Here is an 18,692-nt window from a genome sequence, read left to right on the forward strand (position 1 = left end):
ATTTCCCGTCATTGACGCAAGGTTCTCGTTATTTTTCCTGTTCTTTATTTTTGTTAAATTGATGAGAGCTGGATGCGTCGTGTTCCTGCGAGCTTATATTAGACTATTGCACAGTTGACAAAAAAGGCGCGCGGGAAAATGGAGTAGAGACTTAGGGTTTGCTTGATTTAGTTTTTGATTTTTAATTTTAAAAATTAGATTTTAAAACAATTTTATAAAACTGTTTTTAGAAAAATAAAATAAAATAAATTTTGTTTGATAACTTAGTTTTTAAAATTATTTTTAGTTAGACTTTTGTTAATTTTAGAAAAAAATAAAAAAATAAAAACAAAAACACCTTAAATAGCAATTCTGTTTTTTAGTTTTAAAAATTGAAAGTAAAAATTAATTTTTAAAATTTATATTAATAAGTAAGTTTTTTTATTTTTTAATTTTAAAAATTAAAAACTCTATTTAAAAAGTGAAAACAAACAAGCTCTTAGAGCTTTTAGTTGGTATAAACAAAAATGACTAGAGCTTTTAGTTGGTATAAACAAGACAAGGGTTTGCTTGTTTCTATTTGCCTGTGAATGATCACCATCTTATACACATGCCACAGACCATGTTAACTGGCCTCACCTCATATCAATTGTATTCTGGATTTTTTTTTTTTTTGTAACACTGTAATTCTGTTGTTTCTAATTTGTAGTAAATTTTAATTTTATTTTCATTTTTCATTCTCATGAAATGGACACTTCCAGTGATAATAGATAATATTTATTTTTTTAATGTTAATGATTTTTAATTTTTGTAAACTAATTTTTAAATGGGGTGCAGTTAGGCTGAGCCTATTGAATTACAGTGATGGAATATTTGAGATGGTAAGAAGAAGCTTAGCATTCTCATTTCTTGTAAGCAGTCAGAACCGAAGATGGAAAGCTGCGTGAGCAACAGTGATAGGAAGGAACAGTGGAGAGCAGAGGAAGCCATTGGTGGGAACGCGGAAGCTCTTCAAGCCCTCAGAGAACTCATCATATACCCTTTCCTCTTCTCTCAACAAGCCCGCAAACTTGGCCTTAAAGTTCATTTTCATTTCATTTCAATTTCATTTCCATTTCTTCCTCTCCTTCTTTCTAACCTTTTTCCCCTTTCATTTGCCTTTGCTTCATTGCAGTGGCCAAGAGGGTTGCTTCTCTACGGTCCACCGGGCACTGGAAAGGTACGCCACAATTCACAGGGTTGTTGAAATTTTTATTGTTTTGTTACTCATTCAGTCCTTATAACTTGTTTCTTTCCTTTTAAATATTTGTTAGAAATCCATGATCCTGCATGTTTGTTAGGTCCAATATACGGAGGGTTAAGAATAGTATCTTAGGGATTTTCCCCCAAATGAATCAACATAAGCTCTAGTTTAATTAGATCTCTCAGTTATAACCAATTTTTTAAAAATCGGACATGTGATTGAATAGGTGAAGACACTAGTTCAAGGATTAATGGTTGAACCGTGTTGAACTGGGGTTGGACAGGTGATAATTAAATAATATTTGTTAATATTATATAATAAATTAAATAACAAATTTATGTAAAATTATTAAAAAAATTTAGGTAAGCAAAATTTTAAGTTATTATAAAGGGATCGTGTTGCATTTTTTATTATATGAAAATTCATGATAAATAGTTAAAGAATAGCAATTTATATATCCATCGCATGCAATACTGTACATACTTAAGGCTTGAACATGTGAAGTTTAGTGAGAACAAGAAGTTCTTAGTTTATTTTTTCAGACAGGTTTAAGCAACAAGTTTAGTAAGCTACTATGCTAGTCCATCCTGTTAAGCCATGACTTTGGATATAGGGTTTTGGTTTGAGCTATAGAATAGTTTGTTCTGTTATGTTGACTCTTTAATTTATGTAGATTAAGTGGATAGAAGCAATGTAGCCTTATTTTTGGTTGAAAATTGCTTACTTAAAATTCATTCAAGTTTGTTGTATCTGTCTTTCCACATTAACATGTATTTTAATATAGATAGGATAATTATATGATGTCCTTGCATAGTGTGATCATATGAGTACCTTATATATTGCTTTGCTTACGAGATTTAAAATTAATTATATTTATGCTTGTTTGTGGATGTCATTGCAGACGAGTTTGGTACGAGCAGTAGTTCGGGAATGTGGTGCACATTTGACAATTATCAGGTACTTGTCTTTTGAATGTCAATCTTGACTTCGTTGATCTTGTGTTCCAAAGTTTTTCCATCTGAATCAATTGCTTGTCATTATTCGTCCTTTTTACGTATTTTGCAGTCCACACTCTGTCCTTAGAGCACATGCTGGTGAGAGTGAGAGAATTCTTCGTGAGGCCTTTTCAGAGGCAGCATCTCATGTAGCCTTGGGAAAGCCATCAGTTGTTTTTATTGATGAAATAGATGCACTCTGTGCTCGTCGAGATTCCAAGTATGGGACAGTTGATTACTTTAATGCTGAACAATTTTTTTTTTTCATCTTTCTTAGCTTTTGCTTCTTCTCATACTTCTTTATAATAGGAAAGATGAATATAGGTTGTAACACAATTTTTATAATTTTTTCATAGTAGATAAAATGCATAATGAAGAAAAATATCCCGTCTATGCACAATATATAGTTATTGACTTTGTTGGTTTTTATGGCACAAAAGTAAAAATAAAGAAAGAAAAATGCGTAGAATTGTGAAGGGAACGAATGAGCAATGAACACATATTTATTCAATAGTAATAGTACATTTATAATAATTTTAATTAGAAAGTAATTATGTAACTGAAAGATTTTTAACAAACTTAGATAACAAACTAAATTATTCCTAAGCATTGTTGACAAATGGCGGTGCCATGGCGGAAGGCGATGGTGGTGGCAGTTTCCATGCTCGTTGTTACAGGCATGGCATTTTCCGGTGGCGGCTGTTATGCATATGGTGGTAACAGCGGTTATGGCAGAAAAATGACAGTTTTTGAGTAGGAAAAATGAAACAAACATGGTTATTCCTTCATGTCAGATGCAAAGATTAATTGAAAGTAAAGATTTTGATTAATTTTTTAGTTAACTCTCCTGTTTGGACTTGTTGTGAAATCCATTCATGGATCTAATTTTGTGAAGACCAGTGAAAAACTATTTGAAATGTTTGATACTCTTATGGAGGAGAATGGAGAGGATAAAGTTGTACAAGTTATAACGAATAACAAAAATAATTATGTAAAAATACTGAAAAACGTACCTTGATAAAGAAGACAATTCATAGGAGAATATTTGTTGGCTTTATTCATAGTCATTCTAATACCTTAGTTTGTTGAAAAATTTTACAAATAAGAAGGAACTGGTGAGACATGCGGTTAATTGATTTGTAACTTCGCTTCATAAAAATAAATAAATCTTAGAAAGATGTTTACTTCTGAGGAGTGGTGCAAAAACAAGCTGTCAAGGGAATTTAAAGGAAAGCAAGCAATACAAGTTGTATTAAATTCGGTATTTTGAAATAATGTGGTTTACACTTTGAAATTACTTATTAATTAATATCCTAATCTAATAAGCTGAAACAACTAAAAACAACCGTAAACAATTACCAAAGCATATTAACACTTTGATCTTAGAAAGAATATATTTATAAATGCTGCATGCTTATTACACCATTTACTTTATATTGTTGACATGCAGACGGGAGCAAGATGTCCGAGTTGCCTCCCAACTCTTAACACTGATGGACTCAAATAAACCAACCTTTACAACAGGTGTAGTTGTGGTTGCATCAACTAACAGGTTAGTACCTATTGTATCTCAGAAGGTAATTTATGAATTTACAGAAACAGCAATTAAAGGGAATGAACATACCTTGATTCTTTAATTCAATTCAATTTTCACAACCTGTAATATTTTTATTTCTTGTCCACTTTCTAAACCTATGCACTATTATTAGAAATATATAGTGCAAGCTTAAAGTTTCATATTGTGTGGGTTTGAAGAAGTTATCATGCTGTATGCAAATTGTGTAACTTTGGCTGATTGTTACACTGTCAATCATTATTTGATGGTTGGCATAAGAATGTTTATCCATTAAGTGTTTTTGAGTTTTGTACTGCTGATGGATTAATAAGTGTTGTATTGATTTAAGCTGTTTTTCTGTATCTTGAGAGGTTATCAAGATCTGTGATTCTTTGATACCTTTGATTCTTGACTTTTGGATGATATCTGGAACATGTGATTTATCTTATATGCTTATGTGGTCTCTTAAAACCTTTCACTTTAATCATGTAATACAGGTCATTTTTTTAGCACTGCTTAAGAATGCTCACCAACACCTGATTTGTTGCATCTCTAAGTACTTTTGCTCAGTTGATTTTCATGTATCTGATTTCTGCATACAGAGTGGATGCAATTGACCCTGCCCTAAGAAGGTATGGACGTTTTGATGCTGAAATTGAAGTTACTGTCCCAAATGAAGAGGAGCGCTTTCAAATTCTGAAGGTAATTGTTATAAATATAAAATATCTGCACATCTCCACCTAACAGCTTTAGATTCTGAGATGATTTGATTCTTGAGATGATATCAAATTCAAAGCCTCTGTAATTAAATTGGGAGGAATTACAGCCTTCTTCTCTGCATTCTTCATAGTTAAGTCAAAATTTAGCACTCTATAAAGGGCAATTGTCATGTTATTTCATAACAAAAAAGCTTGTTTGTGAGGGGCATGCGTTGTATACATAAAACTACTCACCTCCACTCAGTAACTTGAGCGTTTAAGATGATTTGTTTCTTGACAGTAACATAACTTTTCAACTTGTTTGTGTAATGCTTTAGTGAGAAGTCAATCTTTCATTTTTTTTCTTTTGTCATTTTGCATGTTTCGTGGAATTGTTGATTGATGAAGCTTGGCAGCATGAATTTATATGGTTTTATATTTAATTATTCAGCTGTACACAAAGAAGATTCCCTCAGATTGTAGTGTGGACTTAAAGTCCATTGCCGCATCATGCAATGGATATGTTGGAGCTGATTTGGAGGCTTTATGTCGTGAAGCTACCTTGTTTGCAATTAAAAGGTTCTCTAATATAAATGAAGACACAAGTAATTTTAGTTTAACAACGGAAGATTGGAATTATGCAAGGTCTGTTGTTGGTCCAAGTGTAACACGAGGTGTTACTGTGGAAATCCCCAAAGTGACTTGGGAAGACATTGGAGGATTAAAAGAATTGAAGGTTTGTACATTTTACATTTAATTTTGCCTAGAATCTCATTAGTCAGTGATATTTGCATGTATCCCTGAACAGAAAAAGCTCCAGCAAGCAGTTGAATGGCCTATTAAGCATTCTGCTGCATTTTCAAGATTAGGAATACCTCCTGTACGTGGAATTCTTCTCCATGGACCTCCGGGATGTTCCAAAACTACCATTGCCAAAGCTGCTGCACATGCTGCTCAAGCTTCTTTCTTTTCCTTGAGGTTTGAATAATTTTATTTTTAAAGCTCTTAAGTAGGTTTTGTCCTTAAGTGAGAGAGTCTTAACATAATTAAGACAGAAGTTTATGGTTAAAATGGAATGAATCCTTTAATTTTCTTTAGGAAGGTGACAATCATTTGGGAGAGAAAGACACAGCCCCCTGAACTTGGACCCACTATTTTATTTCCTCATAAATTATTTGTATCTTTATCTGAATATGATGCTGTCCTTTCAATTTGAGTATCCAATTCATTCTATGATATGTGGCCTTTTGGTAAAAGAAAAAACGTACTAGTAGGATCGTATGTGCATGAACTTTTTGAAATCCAACAAAATAAGTTGTCTTTCATGAATGAGTTACTAACGTGACTCGATTATTGGTTGCTATTTTGAAACATGTTAGTTCAACTATTTCTCCTGCATCTTCTCCCACTTATTCTGTTGATAAATGACACGTGTGCTATTTTCTATATTGGTGATGTTATGCTTTGATATGTTTAATTTCTATTTTTGCAGTCCTTTAACATTATAATCTCTGTGATCATATTCTCTTTTTTTCTATTATATCTAATATTTTGCAATTCAGTAACTGATTTCCAAATTACGGAAAATTTAAAAGTAATAAATGATGAATCAGTGGTGCAGAACTGTATTCAATGTATGTTGGAGAGGGGGAAGCTTTGCTTCGTAAAACATTTCAGAAAGCGCGCCTTGCAGCACCGAGTATAATATTCTTTGATGAAGCTGATGTGGTAGCTGCCAAGCGGTTAGTTAACTTTCTTTGCTTAAGAGTTATATCATGAAAGATAGTGTGAAGCTTCATTGTGTTGTTTGTTCCAGGCCTCTTTGAGATAGTATTTCTTGATAAGTTTTCAAAGGAAAATATTTTCTGCACAAATATTTATATGCACCAAAGTGTGGTGGATCTCAATTATTTTTTATTAGTCTGGCATGTAACTATCTTAACTCTGTTTTTTGGTAAATTTTCTGTTTCAAATGTTTGGTGCATTGCATCTAAAGCCTACTATTGACTTCCTTGATGAAAATGTTCCACAGTTTTTGAGATGGAAACAATAATTTTTTCTCGTTTGTAGTGCATAAAATGGGATGTTCTGAGTTTTCCCTAAATTGCAGGGGTGATAGTTCAAGCAATAGTGCTACTGTTGGAGAGAGGCTTTTATCCACTCTGCTGACTGAGATTGATGGCTTAGAAGAAGCTAAAGTAAGTGTACCTTTGTCTTTGTTGTTTGTGTTAAGGACGACATTTTATCTTCCACCCTCCTTTTCTTTAGACATGAATTCTTCTTTTATCAAAAGGAAAAGGTAAACATAAAACTAGATTCCAGAGACTGGTAGACGGCATCTAGTTTCTTTCTGCCTTTTAACTATTTTTTTTCTTTTTCCTTCCAGGGAATTCTTGTTTTGGCGGCTACAAATCGCCCCTATGCAATTGATGCTGCACTTATGCGTCCTGGGCGTTTTGATCTGGTATGAAATATTAATTTCTACCATACTTGCAATTTAGTCTTCAACTAGAAGCACACTAGTTAAAAATATATACCGAGAATTATTCATGCATGGTGATACAAAGAATTTCATCAACCAGCCATATGTTGTTGAAAATATTCTCAAAACAGTTGACCCTAACAGCAGGTTGAAAGGGTTGGTTAAATTTTCCATCTCACTAGTCTATTTTTGTGGAATGGTAGGTTCTGTATGTGCCACCACCTGATTTGGAGGCTCGATATGAGATACTTTGTGTACATACTCGCAAAATAAAACTAGGTGGTGATGTTGATCTCAGAGGGCTAGCAGAAGATACAGAGCTCTTCACAGGTGCTGAACTGGAGGGATTATGCAAGGAAGCTGGAATTGTAGCTCTGAGGGAAGACATATCTGCTACTGTTGTTTGTGACCGTCATTTTCAGATATCAAAGAATTCCTTAAAACCACAATTAACAAAAGCGGAAATTGATTTATACTCATCTTTTATGAAGACCTCATCTAGACATAGCATTTGAGAGTGAAATTTTGAGAAGAGTAGCATTACGGTAGTAGGAATAGTAATAAACTTGATAAAACAGTAAATTGTACTGTCTCCACTAGTGAGTTTATTTTGTTCAAAAGGTATTATGGATGTGATTTTGTTTAATTGAGGTTCATATCTTCAAGTAATATCTTTGTATTTTTCACCATCTACGTGCACTATCTTGGTACTGTTCTCATTTTCCTTTCACGAGTATGCAAATCCCTCGTTCATAAAATGTTAAGATAAGCCTTTAAATATGATTTTAAGCATTAAAAGTGACAAGGTTTTATTAAGAACTAGTTCTGTACCCATGCTTTTGCACGGGATAGTAATTTTCACAACAATAAAAATGTACACGTTACACTATTAAGCGGTGGCATATTTCACAATGAGAACAATAATTTTCTTTTTCTGGTAAATATGCTATTTAATAGAAAATTTCTCCTGATTAACTATGTATATATATATATATTTTCCAATTTAATAATAGATTCAGAGTTTATAAAATAGAATGGACATGAGATAGTACAAAAGATCTGGATCATTTCCAGTTATGGTTACAACTGAATTATCGTAAAAATTGCTTAGATATTCGCTCAAGTGACGAGTGAGGAAATTATCCCGATCAAATCCACATCCACCACCATGCTGCTATGACTTTCATCACAGAAGCTTCGAGAAAACCAATGAGAACCCTTCTTCTTCTTGTAATCCTCCTCGGATAACGCCTTAATTAACTTGGATATTGACGTGAAGATTATTGGGTGGGACGCAATGATAAGGATCCAATGCAGCAAGAAGAAGCGTTCATGGAGTAGGATTTGGAATGAATGATTTGATGATCCAACAGGTGACACTGAAGAGCACATTGTCACTCTTCTTTCGTAATGACATTTCGTTTTTGGCTCGACCTGGTGAAGCTTCATTCAGTAGGATGTGCACTTGTAAACAATTTGGCAAAAATTAGAACAATGGAAAAGAAAAAAAAAATCACAATGTTGTCTTAATCTCCAATTGTCATCCTCTAAAGTTACACGTCACTTTTTTTTATATCCAAATTAGTGACTCATTTTTTGTAGATGCTACTCGAGTACTTTATCATGTGTTTTCATTTACTTACTTGCAACTCTTCATTGTATATAATAATGAACTGTAGATTGGATTAATTCTAGAATGTATGCACATTTTTAATTGTATAATAAATACTTTTTGAGGACATAATAAACGTAAATATCGCAGCAGAATCCTCCTAATATTTAAGTGATCTGTAAAAATAACACTTCTAATTAATTAATCTTAGAATGTATGTTCATTTTTATCTTTATAACTATTTTTCAATGTTAAAATAATTATTTGTATTATTAAAATAACATAACAATCCGTTCATCTTCGATGATTTATCGTGCAAATCTTCTTCAGGAGGTGATATTTTTAAATAATTCTTCAATAAGAACTAACTACATTTTACTTGATGTATTTTCAATTGTTGATCAACCATTAATACGTATATCAGTTTGAATAACAATATTCTTCTGTGTGTAACTCTTGTACACATAAAGAGTATTGCTCTTAAGAATGTATGTTCATTTTTATTTTTATAACTGTATTTCAATGTTAAGATATTGTTTGTATTACCAAAATGACATAAGGCTTGTGCTAACGTAGCTGGGTCTCCTGCTGTTATTGATGGAGTGGCTAAAAAGGCACCACCTCCCAAACAGTGGCAGAAGAAAGTCAATGTGAAACCAAAGCGAAAGCCTGATGAAGTCACACTCTTACTTATGTGCTTACAGGCAGAAGCAAGGTAGGTTTCGATAAAAATTAAATAGAAAAAAGTAAAAAAAAAAAATGCATGGCAAAAGTCTAAACCATGTGAGATAATATTTACAAAATGTTCTAATGATATTTTGTTGCAGGCAGCATGTGGTATAACTAACAAGCCTGAGCAGCATATTGTTGACATTTATACTGGTGATGTTGACAATGAACTTGCTGCTATTGAATATACAGAAGATATGTTCAAATTTTATAAATTGGTTGATGTATTGAACATGATTCCCTTCATGATAAGTAGTTAATGAATAACAATTTATATATCCATCCCATGCAATATTGTACATATTTAAGGTCTGAACAGTAAAATTTAGTGAGAACAAGAAGTTCTTTATTTTTTCAGATAAGTTTAAGCAACAAGTTTAGTTAGTAAGCTACTAAGCTAGTTCTTAGTTTTGGCCAGTTACATAGTTAAGCCATGACTTTGGATATTGGATTTTAGTTTGAGCAATAGAAATAGTTTGTTCAGTTATGTTGACTCTTTAATTTATGTGAATTAAGTGGATAGTACCAATGCAGCTTTATTTTTGTTAAAAATTGCTTAATTAAGATTTATTCAAGTTTGTTGTATCTGTCTTTTCACATTAACATGTAGTTTAATGTTGAGAATAATAATTTGTCCCACTTTTGAAAAATTTATTAGAATAAATTTTAACTGGTTTAAGCAATATAATTATCAACATTATGATAAATATTTACCTATGGTGTAGTCCCAGTGTTTGACAGAACCAACATATGCCCAGTTACCTGATGCACTTTGGCTCCATGTATATGTTCAGTAGAGATAGTAGGAATATGATGATGTTGCTCTTTACAGATGTGGTAGAATAACTTAGCTGCAGGTGCTTGAATCTCTACTTAGTCTCCACTTTCCCGCTTAGAGCCATGTCCCTCTATTGAAAAGTTGATAAGCTTAACACTCCTCCTTATTAAAAAATAAATAAATAAATATTATTTACACGCCTTTACGCTTAATTATAAATCATTGTCTTAAGCGTAGAATTTAAAAAATTGAATACCTCTAAACGACTAAATATTAAGATTGAATAGACTATATAATACTATAATATAAAAAATGAATTGAGTTTAATTGAACTTTAAATGCTAAATCAAGGTAAAATAGTATTCAAATCTCACAAAATGTTTTCTAATCATTCCTAACTAAGTTGAGACGTTTTAATAATAATAAAATTATAATTTTTATTGTGTTTTGTAAATCAAGAGAATATTTTATATTATTTTACACGTAGAATAATAATTATTATTAATTTTTTATTAATAAGTAGTAAAATTAGTAGTTTATTAGAAAAAGATGTATATATTATTTAATCTCTGCAGTATTAAAAAAATTATAACTATCAATTTAATGAGAGTATATAATTTTCTTTTTAATTTTTAAGTACTATAGCAACTAACTAATAAAATTTAATTCCTAGTGATTAGAATTTTTGGAGCACTGCAGTCAAACCTATCATGAAGATTTGGTGAATTAAACTTATTAATAAAAAAACAATATTAAAACATTAAGTTGAACATTTCCACACATATTATGTAACACACTAATTACATCGATAGGCGTCTCCAGGTTCAACCAGTAAGGGTAAAACCATATTCTTCATACATTGATTATTTAGAGACGAGCACTTAAGCTCAAGCCAAACCCTTTATTTATTTTTTATTTATTATTTTCTTCTCAACTTTTGGTGCATGCTATGCCTTGAGAAGATGTGCATCAATATCTTGAAAGACCTTGGTTATGTACTCCATGTAGCCATATGGAGGTTCAACATGCTCATTGATCTTTTCATATTCAAAAGTACCCTTTGCAAAAGCACCACCATCATTCTTTTCAATCACTTGAAAGATGAGCTTCAATATTTTATACTGATGACTGACATCTCCATCATAGAGGTTGTATGTAATTGACTTGTTTCTTTCATCAATGGCTTCAATGCTCTCTTTACATGTTGTTACCTTTCCATCTGTTATTCCACAAATAATAAGAATCAAAGCAAAATAATAGACCAATTCTAGTTACACATATATATTAGTTTTATTTGAAGCTATATAGCTAGCTTTGTTAAATTACCTATGACATAAGTCCATTGCTTAACTGAACCAATGGCATGCCAATCACCTTGATGCAACTTGGTTTGGTGCACTTTCTCAGTAATGTTTTGAATATGGTTAAGTTGTTTTGCGATGAAGTTGAAGAATTTAGCTGGAGGAGTTTGGATTCCAATTTCAGCACTTAATTTACCAGTGAGAGCCATGTCTTGTGAAAACAAACAAACAACACAAAGTAGAGAAAGAAACAAAACAAGGATGAGGATGGGAAGGATATTCAACCCTATTGGACCTTAAATAAGCAAATTGTTTGCCCACTATTATTATCAACTAAATTATTAAATCATAATAATCTAATTCATAACTTTTGGGTGTAATAAAATATGAACTAAATGTGATTTGCACGAAAATGACATGCATAGGAAAATTAATTCGTCAATATATTTGGCTAATAAACAATTAGACAAAACTAGTTGACTTATTCCATGCATCTGGTAATCCCTAGTTTGATGTAAGTACTCATTAACACTAATCATTAAATTTTGGGCAAAAAAATTGAAATGTAGATAATTTTTTTTTTTTTGAAAATTTTGAAGTAATTTATATTTAAAATTATCAAATAAAATCACGTAAGTTTTAATGAACTATTTTACATTTTTTAATTTCAAAAAATAAATCATTAAAGAATCTTATTATTTAATATTTTATAAAATATCTAAAAATCATTAAAATAACTGTTAAAAAAAACTATTTTGCCCAATTTTAATTAAGTGCTAAACACTGCCGTCATTATATATAAAGAACCGCTAAAAAAATTGCCATCTATTAATAAATAAAAATTCATAAGTGCTAGGATAATTTTTATTTTAAAAAAATATATTATTACTGTATATTAATATTTTATTTTTTGTATAATATATATCATTTTGTTAGTATAAATTCATAATATGTATATTAATAATTTAATATTTATTTAAAAATATTTACTAACAAAAACTAATTTAACTTTAAATTATTAATAAATGATAATTTTTTATAATAAATAAAATACTAATTAAATATAATAATTATTTTTTCTTCTCAGATTTTATTAATCCAAACAAATGAAGATAAAACTCATCATTTTTCGCATAATTGAAATAATTAAAAATTATACCTATTTTCTCATCTTTCTATCATCTTTTTACTTATTTTCTTTTCATATCGAAGCATCAGATCAGAGACCTGGATAACTGAAGCTGCAGAACACTGTAGGTTCCATTCAACAAATAAAAAGGGTACACCTTACACGCGAGATCACTGGATTCCTATATCACTTCCCACCTTAAAATAGACACCACAAATATGCAGAAGCGTAAACTAAATCAACAAGCAACTTCATTTTTTTTTAAAACCCCTATTTTTCAAACATTTTATACCTAATTTTATTTTTAATTATTATTATTATTGTATCTACTTTCTCAAAATATTTTAATCACCACAAATTAACAAGCTCATTTAACTTTAAAAAATTAATAATTAAATTGAATAAGATAAATTTTATATCTACCAAATTGCAGGTTCGAACTCTTGTTAATATCTTTGAGTTGAAGTAAATATAAATTCTCAACTTTCTTTAAAAAAAAAAATAGAATACTAACTCCTCCCTTCAAAAATTTTATAAAAAATAAAAATAAAAATAATTAAAATTTATTAATAATATTTTTTAAAAAATTTTATTTTTATTAATAGAAATTAGTTTAAGTGACATATAATTCAATATCACTTAAATAAAGTTTTAAATTTAAGTTCTTATAAATGTAAAAAAAAATTTGATTCACTCAGCTACATGACTTAAGTTAAATTTAGATTAAATTGAATAAAAAATTATTTTTATTATAATATTTGATTTAATATGCGTTTAATTTACTTTATTTTTAAGCAAAAAATATTATATTTTAAAATTTCAATGTTATGCACTTGTTTTTGTTAGTGCGTTGTCGATATTCTAGGTAAATCCTTCAGAATCGCTAAAACCGGAAATCTCGTGTCAACCGACAAACATGTTGTTAAGGTATGATTTGATCACTCGATTAATAGGTTGAGTGTTCCCCTACACACAAAATATATTATTTTTAAATTATATCAATTTAGATTATGCTAATTTTTATATTATTCAATATTTTTTATTAAATAACTTATTCCAAAAATTAAATATTGGATTTAATTTAATTTTTTATTATAAAAATCGTTTTATAAAACTTAATATTTTTAATTATATTTTTATAATAGTTTATTTTAATTCAATTTGTGAATCAATAAAATTATATTATGTTTAAAATTATTAATGATATAAGAATTAGTGTAAATTATAATCGATATAATTTAATTTCTTACATAAATTGTTTATGTAACTATTAAATTATAATTATATATTATTTTGATTATTTTTAACACCATGAATACACCCACAAACACATCTTCTACTGAAACTTCCTTTATTCTCGTAAACTCTCCTATCTCTTTACCCAAACCCAAAGACTGTATCAAAATTGTTTCTGATAAAATATTAATAATTATATCAATATAATGAAAATGTCTTATTCTTATATATTTAAAAATATAAATAATATTAATTTTTATGCACATAAATGAGATATCAAATGATTTTATTTAATCTAAAATTTTATAAACATAATTTATATAATAAAAATTGTTAATTTAAAAATTATATTCTGAATAGAATTATTCAATAAATAATTATTAAATAATATAAAAATTAATACAACTTACCTTAGTATAATTTCATTCTTATCACGTGTTATTTTCCTGTTGAATTTTCTTCTTGTATCATCACCGATCACTGTCGTGGGACATAAATAAAATTTAAAAAGATCGATGCAAGAATCATGTGAATATTGGTCTTGGAAGAGTAATGTTTGATATTTTTTACATAATTTAATATTATGCGTATCTAGATCACGAAACTTATTAACATTTACTACTTCAAGTTTCTTAATTTCATATAAATTTTCTACAGATGTAACTCTGTAAAAATATCGATTGAGATCATTTTTTCTAATAATAAATTCAGTGATATTTTATTATATATAACCGTTATAGTAGATTATTGTCAATTATTTTTCATTTCTGAGAATTATAAATCGATAGTTAGTGCTTTTTATAAAAATTTAAGCAAAAGATATAAATTGTATATCAAATAGTTTTATCTTTTTTTTTTTTCTATATTATATATATTCTTTGATAAATGTTTATGAATTTTGCATCTCTAGATCTTGGGTGCGTGAATTTTAGAGATTTGTTGTGTTAATATTAAGAAACAAACTACATAATTAATATTTATCATTGTTTTTTGTTAAACAAAATATACATTATTAGAGAGTTCAAGAAAAACTCAAAACCCGTATATACAGAGAAAAAAAATTAATACTTATTCAAAAAAATAAAAATTAGAATACTTATGTAAAATTAAGATAGAAACAATTTCGTGGGTTCAAATATTAATATGTTAACAGAATAGTTTTTCCTTTATTAACAAGTGATAGTCATTTCTAGAACCTCGTAATAATAGAATTTGTGACTTCCTTCTCATCTAAAACATCGTTGAAAAATACTATTTTATTTCTATGTAAGCATAAAGATCACACTGTACTTACCCAAATAATTAATAAACATATCCCTTCTCTTTTACTGCAACCAACGCAAACCCAAAAAAGCAAGTCAGTCAATAAATTTGAAGGCAAAACCAGTAAGAATCCAAGCTAACGCACCCTAAAATATCAGATTTGAGATGAAATTGAGCACGTTAAAAATAAATAAGTTGGAAGTTCTTCCAAATCATAATAGAAGTAACAAGTTATTTCATCAATTTGAACACTACGATCAATCAACAAACTTTTACAAGGAAGTACATTTAACAACAATTGTCAAGAAAATATTAGACATTTAAGAGGAATCTTCCCTTTCCATATTTTTTGCAAGGCGTCTATCGTACATTGATTTACACTATTATGACCACTAAAAAATTTAAATAGTTATGAATACTCAGATTACATTGAATAATAACCTGAAGAGTCTGTCTTCTATACCCATTTATCTTCTTGTTGCACCTTAATAGAAACTCCAGCGATAAGCTCCAACAAAAGATTAAAATTTGAAATTTCATGTTAATATTTATCTTTGATTTGTTGAAACTTGCTTTTAAGACAATGATTATATATGTTACGATTCAGTCACATTCTACTTTTTATTTATAACAAAATTATTTATTTTAAAATTTGTAATAAATTTTTCTGCAATTTCTTTCATAGTAAAAGCACACAACTTTTATAGCTATTGTTTTTCTTCTTCTTCTTTTATAAAAAATGATTTTAATTTTAAAATTTCTACAAAATTTTATGAGGACAATGTTATAGGCAACTATCTTACGGATAAATTTGCAGGTAATTTGTAAGAATGGCTACAAATAAACCATGAGGTGATTTATTTGCAATTGAATTTGCAACAAAATTTTACAAGTAAAATCACAAGAAAGGTTCTGTGTAGGTTTTCAGAACTAAATGAAAAATACATTTTTGTTGCCATATTTTGAAAATATTTGTAAGTATTCATAATTCTCAAATAAATCTCTAGTAAATGAAGTTGTAGAAAAATTTGCAAAAATTACCTATGAAGTTTCTCGCAATTTGTTTTATACTAGCTTATGTTCATGCAAACTTTAATTTCCACAAAAAATTCTTCTGAACAGTTCTACATGCAGGAAATTTCATAGAAAACATATAGAATGGGTCGACCAGCTGAAAACCAAATCCATCATATGATCAATTCGTTAGACTTTTAATAAGATATAATGCTAAAAATATTTAATCACACTAAATGGGCAAAAGCTTTTTATTGAAGCTACAATCAAGTAGAGTCTTATAAATATGGTATCTTTACCCTTTATATATAGAATTAATCGTCTATATATACACATGCATGATATATAGGTGACAGGATATAAAAATATCCCCTTAGGAAATGAAAGGATCGTCTCCATAATAAGTGCATTCGACATCTCAATATGTACTCAATACATTTACGATTGAGATACCCACTTTGGGGTTGCAAATTCACCAAAAATGTCTCGATGTATAGCTTGACACTTCCTCAACAACATAAAGCACCAAGTTAATTAGGGGTAAATTACTTTGGATAGTTTACCCATTAAAATTAATTTGATTGTGAATTCGATAAAATAAACTTCTAGCAAAGAAAGCTATAATTGATATCATGGGCATGTTCCAAGAATTAAAAATAGAGTTTAATTTTAATATATTCTTGACGTAAAAAATTTAATATTATCAATTGATTTAAAAACATCATAAATATAATTTTTGGATAGTTATTAAAAAACAATAATTTTTAATGATATATAATTCATAATTAAATAATAGTAAAAAAAACTTATACCCGTAAATACATTTGAATAATTAAATTCTTAAAAATATGTTTTCCTCTTTTATATTTATAACTCCCTTTTGCTGTTGTTGTATGCTATCACATGCGAGGAATATTATTTGGGAGAGACTTTTGGAGTTGCTTCAAAGTTATAAGTGTTATTATATTAGTCTTAAAAAAATCTAGGCAATTACATTAATTTTTTAAATATTTCATTTATTATTACTATAATAATTTTTTTATATTTGGCATAAAGAGGCATTGAAAGATTTGTTAATAATTTATTAAGAATAAAAAATATTATCAAAATATTTTTAAAAGATTTAATTACCATCAAACTGATTTTTAATATTTGTCACCACTGAAATCTCTTATAAAGATTGATTCAATAGTGATGATTTTTAAAAGATTAATATAGTGATTATTTAAATCTTTAAGATTGATTAATTTGATGACTTAAGTTATTAAAAAGTTAGTGTAATGATACTTGTAACTTTTAAAGAAATAAAATGAAAGTTTCCTTTATTATAGACCAGTACCATTATAATATCTTTATTTATTAGTTCAAAACAAACATTTTACGAACACATCAAAACTGAAAGCTACGACAAATGAACTACAGAAGGATTCGGTTGAGGCATGCATAATAGTACAATCACTACGTACTGCGATACTAACACAGGCATGGAAGACTGAGAAAACATATATACACCATTATATTATTACAGATTCAACACAACACAAGTTTACCACATGATCGATGCTTTAGATAAGCACTAAAACAAAAGTCAAACCCACTTCATCACCATCTTCTTCTTTTGTCAATCTTGTGCTACGCCTTGACAAGATGAGCATCAATATCTTTTGTGACCTTAATAGCAAAGTCCAAGTAGGAATCAGGAGATGAAGCTGTAATGTTCTCCCTCAGCTTTTCATATGCGATGGTCCATTTCACAAGCCCACCAATTTCCTTATCAATTGTTTGTAAAGTGACCTTGAAACTCTTATAACTCTCACTCACTTCCCCATCAAAGAGGCTGTATGTTATTGTCTTGTTATGGTCATCTATGGCTTCAATTTTCTCCTTGGCACTTGTTTTCTTTCCTTCTGCTCGGTTTCACAAGTATTTTGTCACATAAATTAAATTTATAACATCAACTTAATTACATGAGATGTAGTTAAGACATGTAATACGATGAGAAAGCGAAGGTTAGAAATACACTTTTAGTTTTCTAATATATTTTTTAACACATTTTTATAATTAATCAATTATTAAAGAATGATCAATTTACAAAACATTCACTTTAACTTTTAAAAATATTGGTCAAAACAGTATGTTAAAAAGTGAGTCAATATATTAGTATTTTTAATATAAGAAATGTTAGATATATTAATTTGTCTCATTTTTGCATAATTTATAAGAATAACTTTCAAGATCAATATAATTATCAACATTATGATATTAAATATTTACCTATGGTGTAGTCCCAGTGTTTGACAGAACCAACATTTTCCCAGTCACCCTGATGCACTTTGGCTCCATGTACATGTTCAGTAGAGATATTAGGAATATGATGAATTTGCTTTCTAAAGATGTGGTAGAACTTAGCTGCGGGTGCTTGAATCTCTATTTGAGTCTCCACTTTCCCGCTTAGAGCCATCTCTCGATCTACTCTCTAAACTAAAAATGCACAGAGATGAAAGAAGAACCCAGATGCCTTCAAAGGAAGGAAGGCATTTCCTTAAATAAGAGACTGTGGATTCACTAAAAAGAATATATTATTGGTTCAACACCACTAGTGGGTTTCAGATTATGTGCATTATTCACTAAAAAAATGAAAAAATAAAACAAGTTATTGATTGAAATATTCAAAATCT

At 29.1% G+C, this 18,692-nt stretch overlaps 3 protein-coding genes across 4 annotated transcripts; 1 reads left to right on the forward strand and 2 right to left on the reverse strand.

The window, feature by feature from the left end:
* Positions 1-480: 480 nt before the first annotated feature.
* LOC113868656 (cell division control protein 48 homolog B) lies at positions 481-7,703 on the forward strand. 2 transcript variants are annotated; one of them, XM_027504445.1, is made up of 12 exons: positions 481-1,060; positions 1,154-1,198; positions 2,124-2,179; positions 2,288-2,437; positions 3,668-3,769; positions 4,375-4,474; positions 4,922-5,206; positions 5,279-5,448; positions 6,084-6,212; positions 6,581-6,668; positions 6,857-6,934; positions 7,156-7,703. In XM_027504445.1, exons 1-12 carry the CDS (start codon positions 911-913, stop codon positions 7,465-7,467), a joined length of 1,665 nt encoding a protein of 554 aa, XP_027360246.1. In that variant the 5' UTR covers positions 481-910; the 3' UTR covers positions 7,468-7,703. The 2 variants fall into 2 exon arrangements, with proteins under 2 accessions (XP_027360246.1, XP_027360244.1); XM_027504443.1 differs by having other exon boundaries at positions 484-1,198; positions 7,156-7,639.
* A 3,315-nt stretch (positions 7,704-11,018) lies between these two features.
* On the reverse strand, positions 11,019-11,581 carry LOC113869843 (MLP-like protein 43). The gene is made up of 2 exons (XM_027506338.1): positions 11,398-11,581; positions 11,019-11,290 (listed from the first exon to the last, which is right to left on the reverse strand). Exons 1-2 carry the CDS (start codon positions 11,579-11,581, stop codon positions 11,019-11,021), a joined length of 456 nt encoding a protein of 151 aa, XP_027362139.1.
* Positions 11,582-17,646: 6,065 nt separating this feature from the next.
* LOC113869828 (MLP-like protein 43) lies at positions 17,647-18,490 on the reverse strand. Its single transcript, XM_027506321.1, has 2 exons — positions 18,289-18,490; positions 17,647-17,921 (listed from the first exon to the last, which is right to left on the reverse strand). Exons 1-2 carry the CDS (start codon positions 18,473-18,475, stop codon positions 17,647-17,649), a joined length of 462 nt encoding a protein of 153 aa, XP_027362122.1. The 5' UTR covers positions 18,476-18,490.
* Positions 18,491-18,692: the final 202 nt, after the last annotated feature.

Source organism: Abrus precatorius, unplaced genomic scaffold (assembly GCF_003935025.1).
Source record: "Abrus precatorius isolate BTA unplaced genomic scaffold, Abrus_2018 Scaffold6, whole genome shotgun sequence".
In the NCBI taxonomy this organism is placed as follows: Eukaryota; Viridiplantae; Streptophyta; class Magnoliopsida; order Fabales; family Fabaceae; genus Abrus; species Abrus precatorius.